Source organism: Eptatretus burgeri, chromosome 11 (assembly GCF_056783735.1).
Source record: "Eptatretus burgeri isolate ZD-2024b chromosome 11, Ebu_testis_v1, whole genome shotgun sequence".
Taxonomy (NCBI): domain Eukaryota; kingdom Metazoa; phylum Chordata; class Myxini; order Myxiniformes; family Myxinidae; genus Eptatretus; species Eptatretus burgeri.
This window is the reverse complement of record NC_140971.1, coordinates 65156331-65183674: the sequence shown is the minus strand read 5'-3', so window position 1 is coordinate 65183674 and position 27344 is coordinate 65156331. Positions and strand designations below refer to the sequence as shown.

General features: G+C 43.7%; 1 protein-coding gene across 8 annotated transcripts in view; it reads right to left on the bottom strand.

Annotated features, from left to right (window-relative positions):
- LOC147017248 (protein FAM135A-like) overlaps window positions 1–27344 on the bottom strand; it is a 105074-nt gene that overhangs the window by 33999 nt on the left and 43731 nt on the right. For 4 of the 8 annotated variants that reach the window (XM_085846702.1, XM_085846705.1, XM_085846701.1 and 1 more), the window contains 2 exons: window positions 1705–1813; window positions 1279–1432 (listed from right to left, as the gene is read on the bottom strand). In XM_085846702.1, coding sequence (XP_085702828.1) covers window positions 1279–1432; window positions 1705–1813 — 263 coding nt within the window. Of the gene's footprint in view, window positions 1–1278; window positions 1433–1704; window positions 1814–2247; window positions 2393–27344 lie in introns of those variants that run through there. The other 4 variants (XM_085846708.1, XM_085846707.1, XM_085846706.1 and 1 more) reach the window with 3 other exon arrangements.

Below are 27344 nucleotides of genomic sequence, written 5' to 3'. Positions count from 1 at the left end.
CATGCCATGGACACACAATTTCTGTAGCACCTCATTGGACAGAGGAGAGCGAAGTGCTCATAAAATACATCAATGAAACCATGGTTTAATTGCCAATAAAAAGACGAAGAGCGTGTGTGACATTACATTGGTTAGATATTATAATGGACAACATGTGACCTCATAAATAATAAAAGGATAATTATGATATAGTTTTGGTGTGAACAGCTCAATTTGTGAACGTTCAAATGTCTTCAGCATTACCCTGGTATGTTTCACAAGCAATGTGGGTCTCTGGACACACTCTAATGCTAGTAAAGTTAAACACCTTTTGACATTAAAGGCAAAAAAGAAACATTAAGACTGCCAACAACATTTGCATGTCTGCCACAACAATATAAATCGAAGTCGTAAGTGTGCGCAGCTCGATGGAATTTGAATTTGTTTGTCTACTTCTCGAGGTGCATTTTTCAAACCAGATCCTTTAGTTTTGGAAGACTTTCACAGTTAACTGCATTTGTTAAGGCAAATCAGGCAAAGTTTAGTTAAGATCGGTCAAAAATCAGAAGGGAAAATGAGGAACAAACAAATCGACCATTATAACCACATCATAGCGTAGATTTGTGGACTTGAACTCAGAAAAACTGTGGTTCATATCGGATTTAAATTCCACAGATGAACTTTTTGGTAGTATGAAAGGGAATCAAGAGAGGTAAAGAAAGTCACCATGCTGCCATCACTTTGTTGTTTTGCATTGCTGATTAACAATGACATTTACATATAAGGTTTTGTGATCAATTACTTAAGGTATTATGAATGAAAAGAAATACTGCACAGCAAATTGACTGAGTGACCATTCAGAGTACATATATCTATTTTTATACGTTCATCTGTATTTACAGTAAATGAGTAACTTGCACAACTATTAGTTGACAAAAATGGTTTTAAAGCTCCAAATTCGATGAGCTCGATCAAGGTTTAACTCGAGGGTTCACTAATCCAGTTAAAGGTGGTGTGAGATGTCGACCAGGAAAATACATAAAGGCAGCTGACTTTGAGCCAGAGTCCAACAAATGCACTGTGAGGCACTTAGGCAGAAGTTACAGGTCAACCAGCATGGAGCGCATGCAGTGAAACACAATGGCAATACAAGATGTGATGAAGCAACACAATAACCTGACTTATCAAGCAATGTGGAGGAAAACTTTGGTGGAGGCCAGAGGCAATAAAAATCAATGGCTCAATCCTACCCCCCCTCCCTCGCCCCTCCAACCAATTTATTTATTCAGATGGCTTCACCTTTTGAATCGACAGCCACGCTCGGCTCATCCTGTGCCAACTGGATCCAGTAGTGCTGCAGTCCATGGTACGCATCCAGTAAGGTGATGGACAATGCACGGTGGAGCTGCCTTGCGTGCAGAACACTTGCTTTGGAAATCTCCGATCCGCGACTCTTGGGAAAAAAAATGTTGGCTTTTACACGACTTCATGACTTGCACAACAAAGCAAAGGTTTTAATGACAGTTTTGTGGCAATACTTTGCTCGTTGTTCAGTGTGCACAAGCTAAACTACTCGATGCACATCATTAAAAATGAACAAAGCGAGTTCAAAAAAACGGTCAAAACAGAGTGGGATGTCAAAGCAACACCTAGAATGGAGGTACACTGCATTTCTCGAATGTTAAAAAAGAAAATAAAATATTTAAGAGAACAGAGAGGTCTTACATAAGCACTGCCAAAGAACACATTCTCAATTGATGGAATCTCTCCGTCTGCTATGCCTGCCACAACCGCACCACTACGGCCGAGCCAGGACTTTCCTTGTCGTGAAAAACTACGGCGTGAGGAATATTTGAAAGGGAGGGGGGAGGGGGTAGGAACGGTAGAAAAATGGCATTAAAAGTGAATGTCTGGGTTTCAACATTAGCTGAGATGCAAAAACAAAACAATGAGTGGAATAAACAAATTTATATATTCAGCACAGGATTCGACTTATTTTTATTTAGCACAGGATTTATTTTACGCAATTTATATATTCAGCACAGGAGAGATATAAATATTTCACTTAAAATATACTTTTCGGATAACTCCAGTAGCATAGGTACCATACTGCTTGAGAATCCCTTTTATAACAAACAGACAATCACAATACTCTGCAATTCTGATTCACCATGGGATGTTTACGGTACACTTTATTTAATGGATTCTTTACTCATCCACTCTTTATTTAATTATATGAGATAAAAGGATACTTTCAAATTGTCCTACAGAAGCTTTGATGTCTGCATGCAGGTGCAGATGCGACAAATGAAGCTCGGGACCTTGGCGGGAATGGGCATGGCACTCTTCCCTTCCAGTGAAATTCATGGGAGAGTAAAATGCCATGGACATGCTGTGCCAATGTTCCAGGCCACTGCAAAAAACAAACAAATGACTATCCTGGGCCAAAATAGTCCACAGCGGTTTTCGACTCATAACGGATAATTAAAGACTAGCGAAGACAATACGTCACTTCGCTGACAGTGGTGTGAATGGGAGGGGGAGTGGAGAAAGAGAAAGGGAGAGAGAGGGGGAGGGAAGGCAGAGAGGGGGGAGGGAAGGTTGATTTGTTGAAAAAATTGTTGAAGGAACAGAAAGAGAGGTGTTAATCTCTTACATTCAATGAATGCATGGTGCATAGTTTCTACATCATTACAGAAAGGACATACATTAGACACGAGAGAATTAAACTTATGAAGCAGCGTTTGTGTCGCGAGGGCCTGATGGGCTAGTCTCCAGTTTAGATCTCCTGTTCTACCGACTGTCGGAAATTTGTACATTGCATTCCAGACTGCAGTGAGGAAGTCTCCTGCAGGTAAGCAGTCCTTCCATTTATTCTTTACGGGTTCTTTAGAACTGGAAAAAACTGTTTCCAGACAAGTTTGATAAATTGTTTTCCTTCCCATTACATGGAACACCCCAGTTTCTTCACTGCTTGTGGAGAACACCCCAAGTTGCTTTTCCAAGGTGATTAGGAGCTCTGGGAAGAAGATTGGAGGGTCTGCTTCCTCATCAACTCCGTTGCATCCAATGTTTAGTTTTTCAAATGTCTAGATTACTGTTTTTATCACTTTGTTCACTATTCGAACTGATCGCAACCCAACTTGAGATGACACAGAACTGGCAGGTAGCCATTGTCTCAGGGAAGGCTCCATAAAGTCCCGTACTTTGTTCATTTTCCTGTTGGTAAAGACTTTCATGAATGACCTGCTGGTGGATATTTCAGAGAACAATGGATTTTGGAAGAGTGGCTCATGTATAAACTTTTTAGCATCATACGAGACCTCCAAATCGCTGTACTCCTAGGCATTGCCACATATTCAAAAGGCTCTGATGAAAATCGGGGAGCGGAGTCCTCTCGACCTGCTTTAGATCTATGAGGAAGAGTTCCCGGTCGTAGTTCAATCCATCTGCTCGTCTGAGCAGGGCATTAGTGAGAGGATGCCATGGTGCAAACTCACTATACAGTAGACGCTTTATTGTCATCAGTCGAAAAGTCATTATTCGACTTTGGATGTGCGCCACACTTTCACCACCTTCGTGTCGGGGCCTGCACAACACATCTGGCTTCAGCCAATGATGGCCTCCCCAGAAAAAATTGATCAGAACCTTCTGAATGTTGGCAACTAAATCTCTAGGAGGATGGAGTGCAATGACTTTGTGCCATATAGTTGGAACCACCAGGTTATTTATGATAGTCACCCGTGATTTTAACGACAGGACGTGGAGAATTCCTTTTCACCTTGCCAGTTTCTGTTTGATAATATCCAGGAAGCCATCCCAATTTTTCTTTTCATAATTTTTAGTTCCCCAAAAAATAGAGATATTTGAACCCTTCTCTTTCCCATTGCATTCCTCTTGGAAGTGTTGGCAGAGGGGAAGGTGAAGAAGACAGTGATTGAGAGAGGGGATTAGAGGACAACCAAAGCACGACACTTTTTTCTCCAATTTACCCTCACGGACGAGGAGAGCTCAAAATTGGCTGGCAAAGCAATGAGATACTTCAGTCACATCCTGCTGGTTTGAAACCGCAACACACAATTCATCAGCATAAGCTGAAATAACAAATTTAGAGTTGTCCGCTAAGGACACCCCTGACATGGAAGCCCGGAGCAGAGTCAGGAAGGGTTCAACAGAGAGAGTATACAGCATGCCTGACAGTGGACAGCTCTGACGGATGCCTCGCTGAAAGGGAAAGGAATGACACAAACTATTGTTTACTTTTAGTAAACATGATGCATTGTTATATAATAATTTTATACCAGAAATGAAATTTTCCCCTCAACCCACTTTAGTGAGAACTGCAAACAAAAAATCATGATCTACACTGTCAAATGCTTTTTCCTGATCCAGGAGTAATAAACCAAAAGCATGAGAAGTATTTTGTCCCATGCTGATCAAGTCTCTCACCAGGAATACATTATCATATATGGAATGCTCAGGAACACAATACGACCTGCTACAGGTACCATGTAAACCTGTACTAACCTGTTCCATGGTCGGGTTGTCGGCGACTAAACCGTCTCCCCCACCAGGTTTTCTGGTGAGGAGGGTGTTTGGATATGGACACCCAGCAGGATTAAAAACAAAACCTGTCAAAGGGCGGAGGAGCTCCTTGTGAGCCAACGGCCATCCATATCTAGTGCCCAACTGTGTCTGCGGACGTCCTCCTGCAGTTGGGTTACTTCTTATTAGGAGGTTGGTGGCAGGATTTGCACTCCAGCCACCGTAAAACGCTTCATTCCGCAAAACGCAAAAACGCAAAAAAATCTGAAAACCCACTCCGTGGGAGTACCTCCTGTGCAGCTTCCCTTCGCAGGGCAGCTCACCGGATGATGGGATTGGGGAAAAGCCTTCGGGACCCCCAATCTTTGATAGGAGGGAAACCACGGGGTAACATCCCTGGGTCAGATTGCGGGAGAGTGTGTCGGAGTGGTGCTGAGGTGTCGTCCACCAGACGGCGGTCTCCTTGGGTTAACCTGAGGCGGTCCCTTCGGGTGGGTGCCTGGAATGTCCTATCCCTAAGAGAGGATGATCACCTGTCTCTGTTATCATCTGAGCTCAAGCGTTTGGACATCGGGATTGCAGCTCTCTCTGAGGTTCGGAGACCGGATTGCGGCGAGATAATGGTGGGTGGTTACACCTACTATTGGTCTGGTCGCTCTGATGGTTACCATACCCAAGGAGTTGCTGTAGCTGTGTCCAATAAGCTGACCCCAATGATAATTGAGGTAACACCGGTCAACGAGCGTATTATGAGATTAAGGATTCGTCACTCCTTAGGTGTCATTTCCCTGGTCTCTATTTATGCTCCGACTGAGGCGAGCGATCTTACCGTGAAGGATGCATTCTACGCCACACTCGAGTCTGTGGTTGATCAGTGCCCCAGACGAGATACACTTCTAGTCTTGGGGGATTTCAATGCATCGACTGGAACTGATAGGGATGGTTATGAGGTGTGTGTTGGTCCCCATGGGTCAGGAACTATGAACCAGAATAGCACTAAGTTCCTTGACTTTGCAAGAAGTCATGGACTTAGGGTGGCTGGTTCATGGTTTCAGCGCCCGCAAGCTCATCGCTGGACTTGGTATTCCAACGCTGGCGGTGTGGCAAAGGAGATTGACCATGTCCTCATTGACGGTCGTTGGAGGATGATCCAGAACTGCAGGGTCTACCGGAGTGCTCAGTTCCTCAATACTGACCACAGGCTTGTTGTAGCAACTCTAAAGCTGCACCTTAAATCCTGGAGAATGGTACCATCCCAGCCTAGGCTGGATGTTGCCAAGCTCAGGGATGAGAGAGTAGCTGAGGAGTTTGCGAACAGGCTGAGTGGACACTTGGGGGTCTGGGTGCTTTGGGGGTCCTGAAGAGTTGTGGAGCACCTTCAAGACCACCGTCCTTGATGTTGCCGGTGGATGCCTTGGAGTTCACCGCAGGGCAAAGAAGAATTTTGTCTCTCAAGGGACACTGGATACCATTGACCAGAGTCGCAGGGCCAGGCTGAATGGCAGAGCTGAGCTGTTTAGGGAGCTGAGGCGTAAAACTGTACGTGCACTGAGGGTGGACAAGGAGGGCTATGTGCGAGGAATCTGTGAGGGGGTAGAGCATCACCTGTGGACAGGTGATTCTCGTCCCGCTTACAGTGGAATTCGCGCATTACGTTCATCCAAGCCCATCCCTCGGAGCACTGCAGTTCGAGCAGAGAGTGGTAGGCTCTTGACAGAGGAGTCTGAAGTGAAGGCCCGCTGGGCCGGTTACTTTGAGCGGTTGTACCAGGCTGATCCCCCAGCTGTCGAGTTGGACGTCAAGGGTGTTACAATCCCTGTTGCTGACCCTCGAATCAACTGTGGTCCACCATCGCTTGTGGAAACACGGGCTGCGGTGAACCAGTTGAAACGGGGCAAAGCTCCAGGGATCTGTGGCATCCATGCTGAACTTCTCAAGGCTGGTGGAAATGCTGCACTCGCGTCGTTGCATGCAGTTTTGTGCTCTGCCTGGAACACAGGCATCATCCCAACTGACTGGAAGAGGGGCCTTGTTGTCCCTCTCTGGAAAGGGAAGGGTGATCGCCAAGACTGCAACAACTACCGAGGGGTGACGCTGCTCTCAGTGCCGGGCAAGGTCTTTGCTCGGATAATTCTTGATAGGGTTCGCCACCATCTGCTTGAGCGCCAGCGCCCAGAGCAGTCAGGCTTTACACCAAAGAGGTCAACGATTGACCGTATCCTTGCTCTTCGTGTCCTCACTGAACGCAGACGAGAGTTTCGGCAGGGGCTGCTTGCAGCCTATGTTGATCTCTGTAAAGCGTTCGATTCAGTGAATCGGGATGTCCTCTGGAGGATTCTTGGTCTTCGTGGGGTGCCACCGAAACTGATCGATCTGATGTCTGAACTCTACTCTGGTACTGAGAGTGCTGTGAAGTGTGGTGGTACCGCCTCTGACTTATTTCCAGTTGTTACTGGAGTTCGTCAGGGATGTGTACTTGCCCCCACACTTTTCAGCACTTGTATGGACTGGATTTTTGGGAGGATGTCGGAGAGATCAAGTTGCGGTGCATCGTTTGGCAATGTCAAGATCTCGGACCTTGATTTTGCAGATGATGCAGTCATCTTTGCGGAGACTTTAGACATCCTCTTGGGGGCCCTCGAGGTGCTGAATGAGGAGTCGGAGCCGTTGGGATTACGGATTTCTTGGGTCAAAACAAAGATCCAGGCTTTCGGTGACATCTTGGATGCTGCTGTCCTGTCTGTGTCTGTTTGTGGTGAGGATGTTGAGGTCGTGGATAGATTCACTTACCTTGGCAGTGATATTCATGTCTCCGCAGGTTGTGAGCCGGAGGTCAATAGACGTCTGGGTCGGGCCTGGGGAGTCATGGATTCACTGGATCATGGGGTGTGGCGCTGCCGGTACCTGTGCGGGAGGACGAAAGTCCGAGTCTTCAGGTCCTTGGTACTTCCAGTCTTGCTCTATGGGTGCGAGACTTGGACTTTGACCAAGGATCTGAGACGGAGACTTAATTCCTTTGGTACCAGGTCTCTTCGGAGAATCCTTGGCTATCGCTGGTCGGATTTTGTGTCCAACGAGCGGTTGCTGAGAGAGACTCGGATGAGATTTGTTACCTGCATAGTCCGTGAGCGTCAGCTGCGGCTGTATGGACATGTGGCTCGTTTTCCTGACGCTGATCCTGCTCACCAGATTCTCTCAGCGAGGGAGTCTCATGAGTGGAGGAGGCCAGTGGGCCGACCACGTGCCTCATGGTTGCAGCAGGTTGACCATCATCTCAAGGAGATGGGGATGGGCCTGGCATCTGCCTGGGGGATGGCCAGACGGAGGCCCCTGGAGTACCGGCGGAAAGTGGACGCAGCGACGCGCTGTTCTGGCACATGCTCCCATACCTGACCTGACAATACGATTGGTCTTCGCCAATCAGGAAAGAGATGACTTGTCTTAAACAAGTTGCAAACACTTTTGACATGATGTTATAATCCGTATTGAGCAATGATACAGGCCGCCAATTTGTAATTTGCTGCGTCACCTTTTTTTGGAAGGAGGCATAAGACTGCTCTCCTGCAGCTTAATGGTAGTTCACCATGATCAAGGCTTTCAAGGAGAATCTCATGTAGAGTAGGGCCTAAAATGTCCCAGAAAACTTTATATAATTCAACCGGGAGCCCATCCAGTCCAGGGGCATTTCCATCCTCAATTTGTTTTAGCACCACACTGAGTTCCTCAAGAGAGATGTCACCCTCGAGATAGTGTCGCTGCTCTTCTGAAAGGGATGGAAGAAAGTCAATCATTCCATTTGCCAAAGCCTTATCTATCATTCTAGGTGAAAAAAAGTTTTGAGTAAAAGTTTTGCAGTGAGTTCTTAATATCACTCTGGCAAGTCAGGAGAACACCTTCAGGAGAGCGAAGGCTATGGATCTGTTGGGAAGTTTTGGTAGCCTTCTCCAAATTGAAGAAATCCTTGTTTGGTATGTCCAGCCGTATTTTGCTCATCCTGAGGTGGACAAGTGCTCTGGCTGCATGCTCTTTCACCAGTTCGGCCAGTAGGGTCTTTTTTCTGTCAATTGCTGGTCATTTTTAACAGATGTTCCAGCTTTTTGTTCATGGTCAAGTATTTCAGATTTTAACACAGATATCAAACAAGATGCATTACTAGTGGTGTACAAGCAATATTGCTGACAAAAAACACGAACTTGGGATTTTGTGCAGTCCCACCATTGTCTAATGTTTAAATATGAATGTTTTTCCATTTCTAATTTTCCCCATACTAATCAAAAAGCATCTTTAAAATGTACATCTTGTAAAAGTTTGACATTAAAAGTCCAGTATGCACTTCTACAAGAGTGAAACGGTCATGCACAAATCATTACAACTATGTGATGGCCGGAGAACCCCGACGGACTTGTACATGTTCTCTTCGCGAGATTTACCATTCCTTGGTTCACATACAGTCTGTCTCGGCGGCCCATGGTGATTTGATTTTTTTTGAAGAACAAACCCATGTATATTGACGGGTGTTAGGGTTCTGTGATCGCCAAATATCTACAAGTTTATATTTCATTATAAGCTGTGCCAATGATCTTGCACTGCGGGGGGGGGGGGGGGGAAGGGTTCAGGAGTGTTTCTGTCAAGCCCAGGGTTGAGGGTACAATTGTAATTTCCTCCCATGCACACTAATGTAGTAAAGTCAATAGAACTTAGAAAATCTGACAACTTGTAAAGGAAGAAAGTTCTTTCTGAGCTAGCACTGGGGCAGTATACATTAATTATACTGATATTTTGATTACTGCTAATTAAGTCAACAGAAATCAAAAACCCCTTACAAACCCTTCTATAAACAATCTCTAAGGGTTGGAGTCTAGGATGCAAGACTACTGCCACACATTGCTTTAGCCTCTTCCAGAGCACTAGAGAAAAGGTGACAACCTTTACATATTCTGCGCCACTCAGCCTCAGAGGATTGATTGGCATGTGTTTCTTGTAGCATTAACACATCAATTTTAACGTTCTCAAAAAGTTGAAACACCTACAGGCGACGCACACAGCTGCGGCCTCCATTGATGTTTAAAGATGCTACCTTCATCTCCATACTGTTCTTATTCAAAGTTTTCTTTTACTCGAGGAGTTCCTTTCCAGCCTTAGTGGTGCACTTCCTTAACCGTTGAAATTGGGGTTCTGACATTTTTTGGGTTCATGGACCATATCCTTTGCAGTTTTAAGAAAAGCATGTAAATCTGGGAAAAAATCCTTGATTTTAACATGTCTTTTCCTAAAAGTTTTGTCAAGGAACTGAATGACATCTTCTTGGGAAACCTCAATGGTATTCCCCCCATCTTCGCAATTTTGAGAACATGAAGTGCTGACTGATGGGGTGGAAGAGGTTTTGTTAGGACTAACCTCTTGATCTTTGTTGTTCTCTACTTGTTCATTATTTAATTCAAACCCATTGATATCAATAGGGTCAACGAGATCTGTATTATTTATAGACACTTCTGACTACATTTTTACATGCAGCATCTCCCTCAGCATCTTTTCCATGGAAAGATTCCCCCTTGATATATTCAGCCTTGGACGGATTAACAGTTTCCTCCAAGGGGGGTCCCCATCTTATCTGATTATTTTTCTTTCTTATTGGCATGCTCCTCTGCAAACTCATTGGAGAGAATCTGCCTGTAAAAACATCCACTCATGTCATCTTGAGTTGTACGAACCTCACTCTCTCTGTTGGTATCAGCGAGTGGTACAAACGGGTTACTCACTGTTTGCACCGGTCCTCGTGTTCTTTCCGGTACCACAAGATTGTCTATGTTTGACTCATCTTGAAGGTCTGATGAGACCGACACAGCCTGGATCTTATTATGCATTTCTTTTCCCTCAGTCACTCCTAAACATGAACGTTTTTGACCTTTTTTCTGGGCAACTGTTATGAAAACCTCCATGTTTTTATCTGTACTGTCCTGTACTGTATGGGGAAATGAGTCTTCTTCTCTCCCCCCATAGGTGGGGGGAGGGGTGCTCTTCGCATGTGACCATAGGTGGGGGGGGTCTTTTTCTCTCCCGCCGATAGGTCGGGGGGAGGGGTCTACCGCCTCTCGTTCCCCAGAAGATAGGGGAGAGGGGTCATTCTCTTCCTGCCCACCAGCAGGAGGGGGGCGGGAGGGATCGATCGTTTCTCGTTCTACAGGAGGTGGGGGAGGAGGATCTCTTATCTCCTGTTGTTGCCTTTCTGATGACGTAGCCACGTTGGGAGAGGAATTTTTCACGTGCCCGTACGCCCCGCAGATATGACACGTCTATATGACATGACATAGATATGACATATATGACGTATAGATAAGACACGTGGAGGCATACATTTTATAAACATGGTTGTCAATTTTCGCACTAAAAACCACATTTAACTGTTTCACATTTTCAGGCAGTATCATGTGCACAACTCTTTTGAATGTCATTCAGGGTTCCCACTTATTTTGAGATGTATTTTTTAAGGACTTTTTAAGGACTTTTAAGGGCTAAAATAACTCCTTTTTAAGGCCCACATCCTACAAATTCCAGAGGTAAATTGAGGTGAGTCACCTAGAAATTAACAAAGATAGTAAGTTTACAAAAAATCTATTTTAATAATGAACATACAGAACATAGCAGGAGCTTATTCAGTCAACAAGGTACAACGCGCCACACAGCCAATTGGCAAATTCACTTCACGGTTACTGTAGAATCAGCCAGGAGCAGTCACAAGTTTCCAGATGGCAGAACTCTCAATGTCAATGTGTTATGTTAAAATGTTATTGTCGGTGCTGCCACCTGCAAAGTTGCAGCAGCTCCTGACTGCTTTTACACTTCAGAACAGTACATTTTGTAAGCTACATGTCATTGTAATATCCAATTAGGACATAGCAGGCAAGGATTTAGCCTTCTCCTCAATTTCTCTTTCTAGAACTTCGAGTTCCCCCCGTTTTTGCTTGGCAAGTGCCTGAGAGCATTTGATTTTACCAGAAGACTGTGGCTAGTTTTGCCACCTTTTGCCTCAGCCTCGTCTGCATATTTTTCTGACAATGTGGTCAGACCTTCTATGTCAGTTTCCAACACCTTCTTTCTCTTTTTCAAACCATCCACTTCATCTTCAACCATTTTTCGTTTTCTTTGGATGGCTTCTTGCCCTTTCTTTCTTTTCTCTTCTTCAAGATATTGATGGTATTTATGTCAAGAACTGGAGGCTGAGGATAGCAGTTCCTTTGTGATTTCAACTTTGAGCATTCCACCTACCAGTTCAAAATAATCAATGATCTGCCTCAGTGCCACAAGCATGCCTTCACCCAGGCTGTGCTTCTCTATCTGTCTGTTGAGGGAAAACCCTTCTCAACAGATGCCTGACCATGGGAAACTAGCAACACTTTACGAACTACCCCCAACAACTTCTCAAACTTCTTGTTTTTACTCACACATTCATAGAGTAACACATCTACCCCGTCATCTTTAACCTTGAAGTCCTTGAACCTAGACTTCAGTTCACACCCTGCTACATCCTGCAGTAATTCTTTGTAACTCGCAACCAACATATCTACATTATCACCATCAACTGTGTTCAGTCACCAAATTTTCCAACAGGCATTTGAATTTGGACTTTGAGTGTTCTTGATCAGTCACCATCAGGGATCCAGAGAAGCCATATTTCTGGCTAAACTATACTTAAGAGGACACCTTTCAAAGATTTTGTTGACACATTTCCCCACAAATAGCCTACGTTCTTCTTTGAACTGAAACACCTGGTGTTCACCGATGGCCTTGGTTCTCAGGAGGGACTTCAGTTCACTTTCAGCCTTGAAACCAACTTCAATCTTTTTGTTTTCTACCCTTTCCTTTTCAAGATCCAGCTTTAACAAGTCATATGCAGTAGAAGCATTTTGTAATGCAACTGGCTTAACACACGTCTCTAACAAATTTCTGACAAGTCTCTCAATATCATGAACAAGCAAGGGACCCATTGGCTTGTCTGTTTGGTACAAGGCTAAAAATGGTTCAACTGCACTGGCTACTGACCTGAAAAAAAGACAGTTTTGCAACAGATAGCTTAGCATTCATTTCACCATGCAGAGTTGTGTAAGAGTTGCTGGTTGGTTTTGGCTTCTTCTTGCTTTCATATGCCTCAACAAATAACTTCAGGTGAGGCCACAATAGAATAACTCTGCTGCAAACAGGACCATTGTCAACCCACCTGTGCTTACAAAATTTCAATGGGAAGTCTTTACACCCAGTTGCATCAGTAAAATCATCGTGCCTGGCATAGGTATCTTTAAACAGGTTGTATGGACTGGAGAGAATATCACCAAGATCCCAACCAGTCTCACGAGCACCGGTCTGGAACGCCCCGAGAATGACAAGGAGGCCATAGCTCCCAATATTCATCAGGCCCATATCACACTCATCCTTAATTTCTTTCCCCAATTTGTCATAAAAAGACCAATTCACTGAAGGGCCATCCATAGATACCTGCAACAAACCACTTCTACGTAGATTAGAAGTTGATGCATTGAAGTGTTCCAATAAATCAGTTGCAGCAGCATGACCAATGAATTGTGATGTTAGGTATTTTGTGTGGACTTGGTCATGATGCCAAAGTCTGACATGAATGTCTAATTTTTTATTTTTAGTCTTTGTGTTCATGCTTTCATCGAACAGCAAAACATATTCAGTCTTTATTTATGCGACTCTTTAGAAGAGAAGAGAAGAGAAGTGAGGAGCAAGCCCGAATTGGCAGAGATATCTACTTTTTGTTTCACCGCAGGCAAATGTTTTGGCAACAGGATGCCCTTGAAACATCCTTTTAAATAAATCAGAAGTTCCCTCACACGAACGAAAGGAATAATGCGACTCGACACATTGAATTGCCCACAGCACTTCTGCTATTTGAGTCTGTGTTCCACCATGTCCAGGTCTAGAAGAAGCTGGCACTCAAACAGGATGAGCAGCAGCCTGAGGGGCAGCAGGCTGAGGAGCAGGGGCAGTACGTGCTGGATTTGCATCTGAGGTTGTCGCAGCTCCCGTATTAAAATAATCTCCCATTCCACCCAAAGTTGAACCTACAGACCTCATAGCTGAAAAATAGAAAAGTACCAGGTATGTATTTACATTGTAATCAAATACATACCAGATACCATGCATACTGCGAGACAATTTGGTCAATCACTCAATGCCCAAAAGATCGTTGATCATATATCAGAATACGCAAACACAGTTTCACTCACCTTGTAGATGTTTTTGTCCTTCACCATGGACGGTGACGGCAGAAACTCCCAAGATTTTCACAGAGAAAGATTTGCGGCACACACGACAACGAGCAGAAGATCGACATCCGGGATCTTTCTCCAACCATCCTTTGAATTCCGGTTTATCAAGCCAGGTAGTTTGGAAATAGCATTGTCCAGGCATCCTTTGATGTATTGTGCATATAAATTTGGGTCAACAAATTCAATAAATGCCGATGATAATGGATATAATAGGCGTATTGTTCAGCTCTTTTATCGTGATGACAGTGATCGCAATGGTGGCCGAAGTTTGCCGAGATGACCCGAATGCAGACACGTGACCACTTCGGCAGCCGCGCAAAAACAAAGCCACGTGCTTTGGCATGAGTGGGCGGGAATGAAATGCGACCATGCCGCTTAACCGGTAAACAGTTTTTTTTCACGTCACTAAGTTCACGTTACTATTCAAAGCTTATTCCATTTATCGTATTGTAATTTCGTAAATACATTATTTATTTCGTAAATACGTAAATACATTATGATGCGTTTCGCTTTTGGCTTAATCAAGGCATGTGACAAAATATCGGAAGTTGTTTTTTTTTTTCTAGCCGACAAAACCTTTAGGACGCTGCTCGTGGACACATTTGTCCTTGTTTAGAATACTAGTGCGAGGAAAATGAAACACCCTTCACCAAATAACAGGAAAACCTGATTTTTATTGACTTTTGAACATTTTCCTGAAATTTAAGGACATTTAAGTACTTAACTTGTACAACTCAGAAATGTTGGACTTTTATGGGTTTTAAGGACCCGTATGAACCTTGTCATTACGTGCTTAAACTTTCCACTGCTCGAGTGTAACAGCACCATGGTAATTTTTGATACTACTGTACCGAACCTTCTCAACTAAGCACATAACTCCTCGTTCTTGATGAACGGCAGGACATTGGTGATATCGATTTTCGTCGTCGGCGTTTGTAACGAGGATACAGTGAGGTAGAGGTCCGGCTCGACGAAAAGACCTCGTTCCACAACAGAATTCACCATGTGCACATCTGAGACAAATATGCCAAGTTTTTTGTCCATGTGAGAGGCTGTACGGATGTGATGTGAACCGATTTATTATGTTTCCAATCGCTAAGAGAACATTTTCAATTTTCACTTCACGAGGAGGAGTGCAGACAAGTCCGTGTTTACGGGTTAACGCCTCGTAATTTGCGATGCGGAAACCTTCGCCCGCCATGTTCAACACACAAAGGGATACTCGTTGACGAGCTCCGCGAAAAAATAGTGTCTTTTAAACACCAAAAACACAACCACAGTAATGGAAAAAAAAACATCCGCTGGCGGCCTCACCAGACTACCGGTTGATAACCTCCCAACACCGGACTGTGGGCTCCGTCTCTCTCTCTTTCGCTCAGGAGATGGGACAATACAAGAAGCGATATAGAAAAACCAAAAGGTTTTAGAAAGGAGCGAGAAAAAAAAGGAACGAAACATGCTACGCACCACCAAGAGACGCCGAGAAACCACACTCATGATTGCACGCACGTGCGGATGATCAGCTGCGTCGGGGGGGGGGGGGAGAGAGAGAGAGAGAGAGAGAGAGAGAGAGAGAGAGAGAGAGAGAGAGAGAGAGAGAGAGAGAGAGAGAGAGAGAGAGAGAGAGAGAGAGAGAGAGAGAGAGAGAGAGAGAGAGAGAGAGAGAGAGAGAGAGAGAGAGAGAGAGAGAGAGAGAGAGAGAGAGAGAGAGAGAGAGAGAGAGAGAGAGAGAGAGAGAGAGAGAGAGAGAGAGAGAGAGAGAGAGAGAGAGAGAGAGAGAGAGAGAGAGAGAGAGAGAGAGAGAGAGAGAGAGAGACACAGAGAGAGAGAGAGAGAGAGACACAGAGAGAGAGAGAGAGAGAGAGAGAGAGAGACACACAGAGAGAGAGAGAGAGAGAGAGAGAGAGACACAGAGGGAGAGACAGAGAGAGAGAGAGAGACAGACAGACAGACAGAGACAGCGAGAGAGAGAGACAGCGAGAGAGAGAGACAGCGAGAGAGAGAGAGAGAGAGAGAGAGAGAGAGAGAGAGAGAGAGAGAGAGAGAGAGAGAGAGAGAGAGAGAGAGAGAGAGAGAGAGAGAGAGAGAGAGAGAGAGAGAGAGAGAGAGAGAGAGAGAGAGAGATGCATTTTATTCAGAGGGGGGAGTGAGGAGGGGACAGACAGAGTGGGGGTGGGGGGGGAGGAAGAAAAAAAAATAAGAAAGGTGAGGGGTTGAGGTGGCATTAGCAAAAGGAGTGATATGTTATGCTTGATAACCAAACACAAATTTAAAAAAAATTGTCATGTCAGAATAGCTGTACACACAACATAGTTTGTAATGTTAACCACAGGCACATCTGCAAAAACTTTGATATTCCAGTTCCAGAAAATTTGTGGGAACATTAACCAAAAGCATGGACTGCAAACATGAAAGTCGCGCTCATGTATGACCTAATGATCACATCGAGCAAGAACATCGAAAACAAAGCATTGCGACCAGATATCATACTGAGGTACAAAAAAGAAAGAAGGCATTGCTAAAGGGGCCGTCACACCTTGACGATTTAGCCAGCGTATGCGGATTTATGAAAATCTTTTCAAAAACGCTGGCACACGTCGAATACGTTATGGGTACGTTATGTGTACGTTAGGTGCACGCTGAAAAACACTACCATAGGTTGTATTACGCTGGTTTAAAACGTTGTACTTTTTGGTTGTCTAAAAAATTTTGCATGCTTGAAATTTTACGACGTACTCGGCGTTTGGCTCACACGTTCCGCTTCGCTGGCCATAAGTTGTAGGCACGTCATGCGATCGTTGACACACGTTAATTGTATGTTACTCATATGTCGAAACATGTAGAGGTAACATTCGCGTACCTGAAACTTATTTCTAACCTATGAGTAACGTTTTGTAAGCACGCTACACGAACGTTGTTCACACTTCGCAACACGCTACTTGAAAGTTCCTCATACGTCGAAACACATCAAAGTAATGTTTAGGGTATCCGTGACTTATAATCTATGAATAACGTGCTTGGGAATTATTACGCTTTGCATACGAAGGACTATCGTTGGGCATAGGTTGTGGACGACTAAAACACGATACACAATCGTTGGTATAACTTATCTATAAGTTATTGAAGCGTTCTGTGTTCATTACTAGTACATTATGCATTTGTCAAAGTCATTTTTAATACTTTAAAAAGTAAAACAAAGAAATATTTCATCGTGGGAATGAGGAAAAAAATAGCCGAAAAAGAACATCGAACAATGGTGCAAGGTAGTCTCCTATTCGTGGACGATAAGAGGATCCATCATCACCCACACCCTCCCCATCACGCTCACATACTACTACTGACATAGACATACTACTACTACTACTACTACTACTACTACTACTACTACTACTACTACTACTACTACTACTACTACTACTACTACTACTACTACTACTACTGTCACGCACACCAACAACGACTAATAGTATTACTACTACTGATACTACTGGCATTGACATCTACTCAACATGGAGTCTGGAACAATGATGGGTTCCTCTTGTGAAGCCCATTTGTATATACCAATTCCCCTTAACGCTGCCAATACGCCATTACACGGTAGATGTACGTTAGAAACACGTTCAGTAAGTGCTGTGGTTGTCCGGAAGACGTCAATCTAATTCGTCTACATACGACAATGTGCGTTTTAGATACGTAACAAATAGGTTCATAGCATGTTACTCAAAGGTTAGAAGCATGTTATACTTAGGTTCAAAGCATGCTACACATAGGTTAAACGCATGTTACTCATAGGTTCAAGGCAAGTTACAAATAGGTTCAATGCACGTTACTCATAGGTTTCAAGCACGTTAAAAATAGGTTCAGAGCACGCTACTCATAGGTTAAAAGGGGACGTTACCCATTGGTTGAAAATTAGGTTGCGGGTATGTTAAATATTACTATGACGCGTTTCGACTTATGAGTAACCTCCAAGTAACGTGTGTCCGTAGTGTGTAAACGATCGCGAAGCGTGCCAGGAACATATGACAACGCATGCGGAACGTGTTAGCCATACGCCGAGTAAGATGTAAAATTTTCAGCATGCTTGAAATTTCACGACGTATTACACGTACCACATAATATGACAGCGTACTTCATTGTTTTCCAGCCTACTCTTAACGTATACACAACTTACCTATACCGTATTTGACGTGCGCCTAGCGTTTTAGACACATTTTTCATAGGCCGGCATACGCTGGCAAAATCGTCAAGGTGTGACTGTGATGTTGACACTTCAAATTCTCAGGCGGTTATGATTTAAATCGGCGTCCGGCAGGTTTTTAACAGGCTACGCCACGAGTTCGCCGGCGATACGTTTAGCGCGCTATGCGTAAGTTAAACTATCGTTGGGCATAGGTTGTGAACGCCACCAACAGGCTAAGCATTCGTTGGTAAAAGTTATCAATAACACAACGAAACGTTATGCGCCCGTTACTAATATGTTATGCATACGACCAACACGTTATGAATACGCCCAAAACTTAAAAAAAAAAAAACATCAAAATTTCAGCGTATGCCAACGTTTTACATACATTTTTATACGTTGCCATTTTTGGCTAAAACGTCAAGGTGTGACAGGGCCCTAAGTGAGGTGATAATACCAGTGATTTTGGACAAAACAATGCAGAAATCAAGAAAATGACCAAATACCAAGACCTCAAGAATGAAGTGAAAAGATCCAGGAAGCTGAGGGATGCCAAAGTTGTACCAGTGAAGGTTGGAGCTATGGGAATGATGTCAAAGAACCTCACAGAGATATTAAAAACCATCCCTGGGAATATTATATTACAAACAAACTATAGTTGGAAACTGTCCGGGGCTCTATGACGATCCTGTAGAGAGCTCTCGGCAAAAAACTTTGAGAACAGAAAACTTCACAGCTTGGTCCATGAATCGTGACCCCTTACCGAAATGAAGGTGGATACTTTGAGCCCACCCTGGGAGGACTCCATTCCACATTCTGGAAGCCACATGGGAAGATACTAATGAACAACACACACACACACACACACCTGGTAGGTCTCGGTTTCACCCCCTGAAACCCACGCACATGTGGAGAAAGCAGGCAACAGCAACTTGTACGTACACATGCGCGCGCGCGCACGCACGCACGCACGCACGCACGCACGCACACACACACACACACACACACACACACACACACACACACACACACACACACACACACGCACACACACACACACTTTGAGACATGGTAGGTCTATGTTTCACCTCCTGAAACAAACCCACATGTGGAGATAGTAGGCAACAGCAACTTGCACGTACACATGCACGCACACCGGTGCCAAATGCCATTGTGGTAAAACAGTGCATGTACATACACACGTGCAAATGTACACACACATCAAGAAAATAAATATACCATCAGAGATGGGGAATCCCCCACCATTGAAAAATAATTGAAATCAAATAAGCGGTTTTCCATTGATTACAAAAAAAAATACGCCAAAAACTTAAAAAAAAAAACATCAAAATTTCAGCGTACGCCAACGTTTTACATACGTTTTTATACGTTGCCATTGCTGGCTAAAACATCAAGGTGTGACAGGGCCCTAAGTGAGGTGTTAATACCAGTGATTTTGGACAAAACAATGCAGAAATCAAGAAAATGACCAAATACCAAGACCTCAAGAATGAAGTGAAAAGATCGAGGAAGCTGAGGGATGCCAAAGTTGTACCAGTGAAGGTTGGAGCTATGGGAATGATGATAAAGAATCCCACAGACATATTAAAAACCATCCCTGGGAATATTATATTTCAAACAAACTACAGTTGGAAACTGTCCGGGGCTCTATGACGATCCTGTAGAGAGCTCTCGGCAAAAAACTTCACAGCTTGGTCCATGAATCGTGACCCCTTACCGAAATGAAGGTGGATACTTTGAGCCCACCCTGGGAGGACTCAATTCCACATTCTGGAAGCCACATGGGAAGATACTAATGAACAACACACACACACACACACACACACACACACACACACACACACACACACACACACACACACACACACACACACACACACACACACACACACACACACACGGAGGTGGATACTTTGAGACATGGTAGGTCTATGTTTCACCTTCTGAAACCCACCCACATGTGGAGATAGCAGGCAACAGCAACTTGCACGTACACATGCACGAGCACGCACGCACACCAGTGCCAAATGCCATTGTGGTAAAACAGTGCATGTACATACACACGTGCAAATGTACACACACATCAAGAAAATAAATATACCATCAGAGATGGGGAATCCCCCACCATTAAAAAATAATTGAAATCAAATAAGCGGTTTTCCATTGATTACAAAAAATTTTTTTTCAAGATGGCCGCCCCAGTCGGCCATCTTGGATCGGGCCACGCCCAAAATCAACAGGGTTCTTCCTTTTCAGGTGGTACATGTGTGACCCAAATTACAAATCGATATGGCGAAAAAACATTTTTTTCAAGATGGCCACCCCAGTCGGCCATCTTGGATCTGGCCATGCCCAAAATCAAAAGGGTTCTTCCTTTTCAGGTGGTGCATGTGAGACCCAAATTACAAATCGATATGGCGAAAAAAACTTTTTTCAAGATGGCCGCCCCAGTCGGCCACTTGGAGCTGGCCACGTCCAAAATCAATAGGGTTATTCCTTTTCAGGTAGTACATGTGTGACCCAAATTTCAAATCAATATGGCAAACAGTTTATGAGTTATCGCACTCACAGCTATAAATGTTGACGCCATAAATGTTGAGGCCCAGCCAGCCAGCCGGACGACCGCCCCAGTCAGCCATCTTGGATCCGGCCACGCCCAAAATCAATAGGCTTCTTCCTTTTCAGGTGGTACATGTATGACCCAAATTTCAAATCGATATGGAGAACAGTTTATGAGTTATCGCACTCACAGCTATAAATGTTGACGCCGCCCCAGTCGGCCATCTTGGAGCCGGCCACGCCCAAAATCAATAGGGTTCTTCCTTTTCAGGTGGTGCATGTGTGCCCCAAATTTCAAATCGATATGGCGAACAGTTTATGAGTTATCGCACTCCCAGCGATAAATGTTGACGCCCAGCCAGCCGGACGGACGGACGGACGACCCGGGTGATAACAATATCCCCCTTCCGCCACGCGGCGGGGGATAAAAACGACAAACACAAATATTTCCCTTGAAACAGCATCCTTTGAAAGAGGATTTAAAGTGGGTTATTAGGAAAATTCAATTAAAAAATGTATCAAGCCAGAGGACACAAAATGTCGATCTATTCTCGATGCCTTCACTGCGAGAACAAAAATAGCAAACTCCTGGTCAGATTGACCTTATTGTTTTTTTTAATACGTATCTATGTCACAGTGAAAGGTGGATTACAAACGGAGATTGTACAAAGTGATCCTTGCACATTTTCATTGGATAAGATACCTCCAGTCACCCACCGCATGGCACCACGGGACCCAACAAAGGCGGAAACGTACATCAAATCGATGTGGGATTGAAAGCACATGTACTTTTTTCCCGAAACGAACAACCAATCAGCTTGGAGAGCGCTCACCAAGTAGCTTAAGCATTCAAGCAAGCACTCCAATGAAAGTCTATATGAAACGGCTCCCTTGGCACGCAATTGACAATCACCGATCCGTCATATTAAACATAAACCTCCCCGAAATGCCCAAAATGTCACATATGTCCGAATTAGACATTGAACACTTTTCTCGGAGTCAGAACTGCTTGCAAGTTCGATTCTGGAGCTTAAATTTTGTAATTTGTTTCAGAGATACTCATGACGAACCCATATGCGGAAATGAAATAAAACAACGAATGCTGACGTCTCCTGGCATTTATGAGCATTGCAATGTACCCAGCAATTCGTAGCTATGATGAACAGCTTGTTACAAGTTACGGCCTGTTCCAAATCAAGGTAAAGTTGAGCAGGTTAAAAACACATGGCGCCTTCAGACCCCAGCGAGGTTACCCAGGAAACGACTTAAGACCCCAGACAGCGAGGTGGCCAAGGATCGCCTGATGAATGATATAATTAAATAAGGCCGTTAATCATCTTCAAAAGGTGTGTTTTAATTCACCCAAACACAATTTTCATTCTTGCACTTCAGTGGAGTTTTCTTAGTAGGCATGCAAAGTTTCAGGCTGTGAGGTTTTACAGTTTTGGAGTTATGGAGGAGACACACTGACACACACACACACACACACACACACACACACACACACACACACACACACACACACACACACACACACACACACACACACACACACACACACACACACACACACACACACACAGCCTTCTAGTTAGTATAGATTTTCCAGGCCTTTGGCCTAAGTGAGTCCACAATGCATACATCTGATCTAAAAGCAATTCAAAACTAGAAAGCATCTGAAAATGCAAAAAAAAAAAAGCATCCGCTTTGTATTCTGACTTCTTCTGTATGGTAAACGGTACATTTGACCTTTTCACCAAATTCTAAATTTGTCTTCTCCATATTCTCATAATAAAGCTTTGTTGAAAATTTGATGACAAAAGTTCAAATGGTTAAAAAAAAAACAAGGAAAAAAAAAAAGAAGTTACGGCCGACGCCCACACACACACACGCGCACGAACGCACGCATGCACACACATGCACGCACGCACGCACGCACGCACACAATTGCAAAACACCATTTTCTGCTGCGTGGGGGCAGGGCTAATAATTCTGGTTTGTTGATTTGGTTTGATAAACCAAACTTCATTGTTTTTTTGGGTGTAACAAACAAATCAGAGCTAGTAAACATATGGATCATTCATGAGATATGCATACAACACAGTCATGATGGTTCGAATGGTATCTTGCTCTGCAGTTTTCTTTTTCTAGTCCTGATAATCAATTTGCAGTTTATTGTCGTGGTGGTGACGGCAAAGGTCTTTAACAAAGTCCATCATACTGACATGAACGCCAATTTAATGAACTTAAACGGACACCTTTGACACTCCTCTTAATGGAGGATGCATGCTTATGATATGCAACCAAATCAAAGTAATACCAATGACTCAGGGCAACCTGCATTTCCAGGAGGGCCTCACGATGACCTGCGGTTTCCAAATGAGCAACTGGGTTCTCAAAAATAACTAACTAAACAAACTAGAATGGCACTCAGTAGAGCGCATAACTCCACCCGGATCTGGATCCAGATCTTCACCAAAATCAAATCAATTCGTCCTTGTCACACACCCAATCTATCCGCAAAGTTTTGTCCGAATCCGTCCATAACTTTTGAGATATCGTGCTATATATCGTTTTTGGCCATATCTCTCAATGGTGAAGAATCACTTTAAAAATTCTAGTGTCTAGATCCGTAGCCAGATCTTCATCGAAATATAATTATTTCCTCCTTGTCACACACCCAAAATGCCCACCAAATTTCATCTGAATCCGTCCAAAAAACCTTTTGAGATATCCTGCACACAAACAAACCAACAAACAGAGACAGACAGACACAAATACAGAGACAGACAGGTGTGAAAACATAACCTCCATCCACCTTCGGTGGGCAGAGGTCGTAAACAAGTCATCGACCTGACAAGAGAACATTATATTTTATTCTTACAAATGCATGATGCATCATTGTGGCGGAAAACTCGCTGCTCAATCTCCGAAGGAAGAACTAGACAAACATTTCTCATCAACGTTACTTATTCTACGCACGGTGGAGAAATCAGTTGGGCTCACGCATGCTGCCACGAACCCTTAACTTGCCTCCCTCGCCACATCAATAAGAATACTTTATTTGCATCGGTTATGTATGGCAAATGGATTTAGAAGAATGCCACACTGTTGGCAAAAATTGCTCAGCTGTTAAAAAAAATAAAGAAATAGGATTGGATTAAAACACCTCTCCAATCAATTGGCTTTGAAAGAAGGTAGACTTTGTTGTGGTTACCGAGGAAAATGCAGAAAGCGACAAAATCTTTCCTTTCGGGCAGATTTATATAACGCCATCCGTGAAACTTTGCCAAGGGCAATGACGGTGATGGCTGAATGGAAATAAGTATGCGTTAAGGCGCAGCAAATGGGGCTGCCTGTGCCGCCATGCCCGTAAATCTGGGAATGAAGTGGTGGTGTTACAAAAGGAAGGCATTTTGTCAACTTGCAAACAAAGAAATTGCATATCGCACTGCTGTGGAAGAAGAGAATGTGATTTTAGAAGTCAAAACAACTGAACTGCAACTACCACTGCAATGCTGCAAAAAGCTTTATTTTATATACACTACCGGTAAAAAGTTTTAGAACACCCCCATTTTTCCAGTGTTTTACTGAAATTCAAGCATTTTAATGCTTCAATGTACGATGAAATTAAAGCATAGAACAAATAAACAATTGCAGATCTCTCTATCGAGTGCAGCCTGTGGCTGCTGGTTGCATCATTGGTTGGGACGCGGCTATGCCGCCGATGCAGTGTCCCCCTTACCAGTACACTAGTGCTCATTTTGCCGACCTCGGAAGGATCACAGGCTGAGTCAACCTCCTGGTGTATTTTAATTCAGCGGCCAACGGGGCTTGAACTCAGGAACCTCGGATCCCAACACCCACCCTAACCACGAAGCCAACACCAGGCTTAACAATTGCAGATAAAAAAGAAATCATGGAATCGTTTTGTTGAACAAAATTTAATCTAAATTTTTGACTCATCAAAGTAGCCACCTTTTGCAGATACAACAGCCGAACATGCTCGTGGCATTCTTTCTGCAATGGAAATCAAATATTGTTTGGAAAGTTCTTCCCAACACTGTTTCAGTTGTTCCCACAAATGTGTTGCACTTGTAATTTGCTTTGCTTTCACACTTCTGTCCAGTTCATCCCAAACCAGCTCGATGGGGTTGAAGTCTGGAGACTGTGCTGGCCATTCCATAATTTGAAGCCCACCATCTTGTCCTTTTCTTCTAAGTTAATTCTGACAAAGCCTGGAGGTATGTTTTGGGTCATTATCTTGCTGCAGGATGAACCCCTGACCAACGAGGCGTAGACCAGAGGGTATTGCATGGTGCTGCAAAATGCTGTGGTAGCCCTTTTGGTTCAGGGTGTCAGTCACTCTGTGAAAGTCGCCGGATCTGGATCCAGCAAAAGAGCCCCAGATCATCACGCTTCTTCCTCCATGTTTGACAGTTGGTGTCACACACTGAGGAACCATCCTTTTGCCTACTCAACAGCATACAAAAAACCCTGCGTGATGAACCGAAGATTTCAAATTTTGATTCATCGGTCCATTAGACCTTCTTCCAGTATTCAGTAGTCCACTGGCGGTGCTTCATGGTCCAGGCAAGCCTCTGTTTCTTATTTTTCCATCTTAGCAATGGCTTTCTTACTGCCACCCGACCTGTCAAACCTGCAGCTCAAAGTCTTCTCTTCACAGTTGAAACTGAGACTTACTTATTTCAACCAGTGTTAAGCTGTGATTAAAGCTGCTGTCCTGTGAGCCACCTATCACACAAGCTGTTGACTCTCAGAAACTTGTGTTCTGATTGTGTTGTGGCTTTGGGTCTGCCAGACCTCTTCCTGTCAGAGTTTCCTCCAGTTTTCTGGTGTAGGAAACTGTATTCACTGACACCTTGCCTTCTTGGCAATTTCTCCAAAGGAAAAACCTACATTTTAAGGGTTATAATGGTCTGTCTGTCTCCCTTTGTTAATTTTCTTTTACTCACCATTATACTACTTCCTGCAGTGCAATATTGTCCAAATAATGCTTGAGAGGGTGAAGCAACACAATCTGTTACAACACTGCTTTGATACAAACAGAGGGCTTGCAACTAATCAGCAAAAGTTGGGACACCTGTAGGAATTGTTTGCATCAACTTTAAAGGCTTAATTTACTTCCATTGCTGCAGAACAGCTGCAGTTGCTAACCCACTACTTGTTCCCTGAAAAGGGCCTTTTTTAACACCTCTGAAATTTACATTATTTTTCAGTTTTTGGTGACCTAAACTTTTCTTTTTTTTAACCACTGGCAGTTTACCGCTTAGCTTTGTACCATTTCAGGTTATTCACTGACTTGAACTGCTTAAATTTCAGTAAAGACTGAAAAATGGGGGTGTTCTAAAACTTTTGACCGGTAGTGTAGTTTAAAAAAAGAAAATAATCAAAAAAGGATTCTATGAAATAAGCAAACATTTAAAAATTGGGATTGACGGAGGATATTTTGCAAGAGCTGAATGCAATGAGGTGGCCAGAGGCTCTAGGCTCCGTCAGTGACTATGGAACCAAAACAGGAAAAGGCACCCCCCTCCCCCCCAAAAAAAAGAACAAGACGACGAAGAAGAAGATGATGATGATGATGAAGCAGGAGAAAAAAAAAAAGAGAAAAAAAAAGAAAAAAAAAAGAAAAAAAAAGGAAAAAAAAAAAAAAGGAAAACATTCCAAGGCAGGACTTTGCAATGTAAATAAATACGAGTCATTATTTTTCTTTTTTGCCACGATTTAATACTTGTGCCAGGCTGAACAGTTTACGTTTAGTTTCCTATCAATAGGCCGGATCTGCATCTGGACCTGAACCAAAATTGAATCAGCTTGTTCTGGTTACTTCGACAACTCATCCACCAAGTTTCATCCGAATCCTTCCACAACGTTTTGAAATACTGTGCTATGTTTTGTATTTGGCCCAATCTCTCAATTATGAAGAACCACTTCAAAAATTGTTGTATCCGCATCCACATCTTTATGAAATCTTCTTCACCCAAATCAAATGAATTTGGCCTTGTCACAAACCCAACCTGTCTAAAAGTTTTGTCCGAATCCGTCCATAACTTTTGAAATCTTTCTTTATGAAATCTTCCTTTTTCTCCAACAATCTGATCTCACATCACCAATGTGGTTTCAGACCAGGTCACTCCACCTTGGACATGCTGCTTCGATTCACCCAACAATGGATGGACGAAGGCCCTCAATAACAGACATTAGATCAGGGCTGTCTTTGGATATATTTCATGTTTTTGATACAGTCTGGCATCCTGTCTTGTTCTCCAAACTGTCTGCCTATAGCATCCAAGGCCAACTCCACACATGGCTTACTGACTTGCTCTACTCTCGTAACCAACGTGGCACTCAACAGAATTGTTTCATCTCATCTCTCTGTCAAGGCTGGAGTGCCCCAAAAGGCAGTGTTCTGGGCCCAGTTTTATTCCTGATCTTCATCAATGACCTCTCTGACTCTCTGGAAACCCCTCTTTGTCAATTAGCTGATGAGTCCACCCTGTGCTCTGACATTCCTCATCCTTCAGACAAGCAGGCTGCAGCCTCTTCCAAGTCTTTAGACCTTTAAAAAAAAAAAAGAAGCACAAGCTGGTCGAATCCCACATTCTCACCATCTCTGTTTGAAAAGACCGTCTAACAACCCCCCCCCCACCCCCTATCTACTTTCTTAACAATCCTCTTGCATTCAGTCATTCAAACTCCTGGGTCTCACCATCAGCCATGATCTCTCTTGGGCAAAACACATTTCA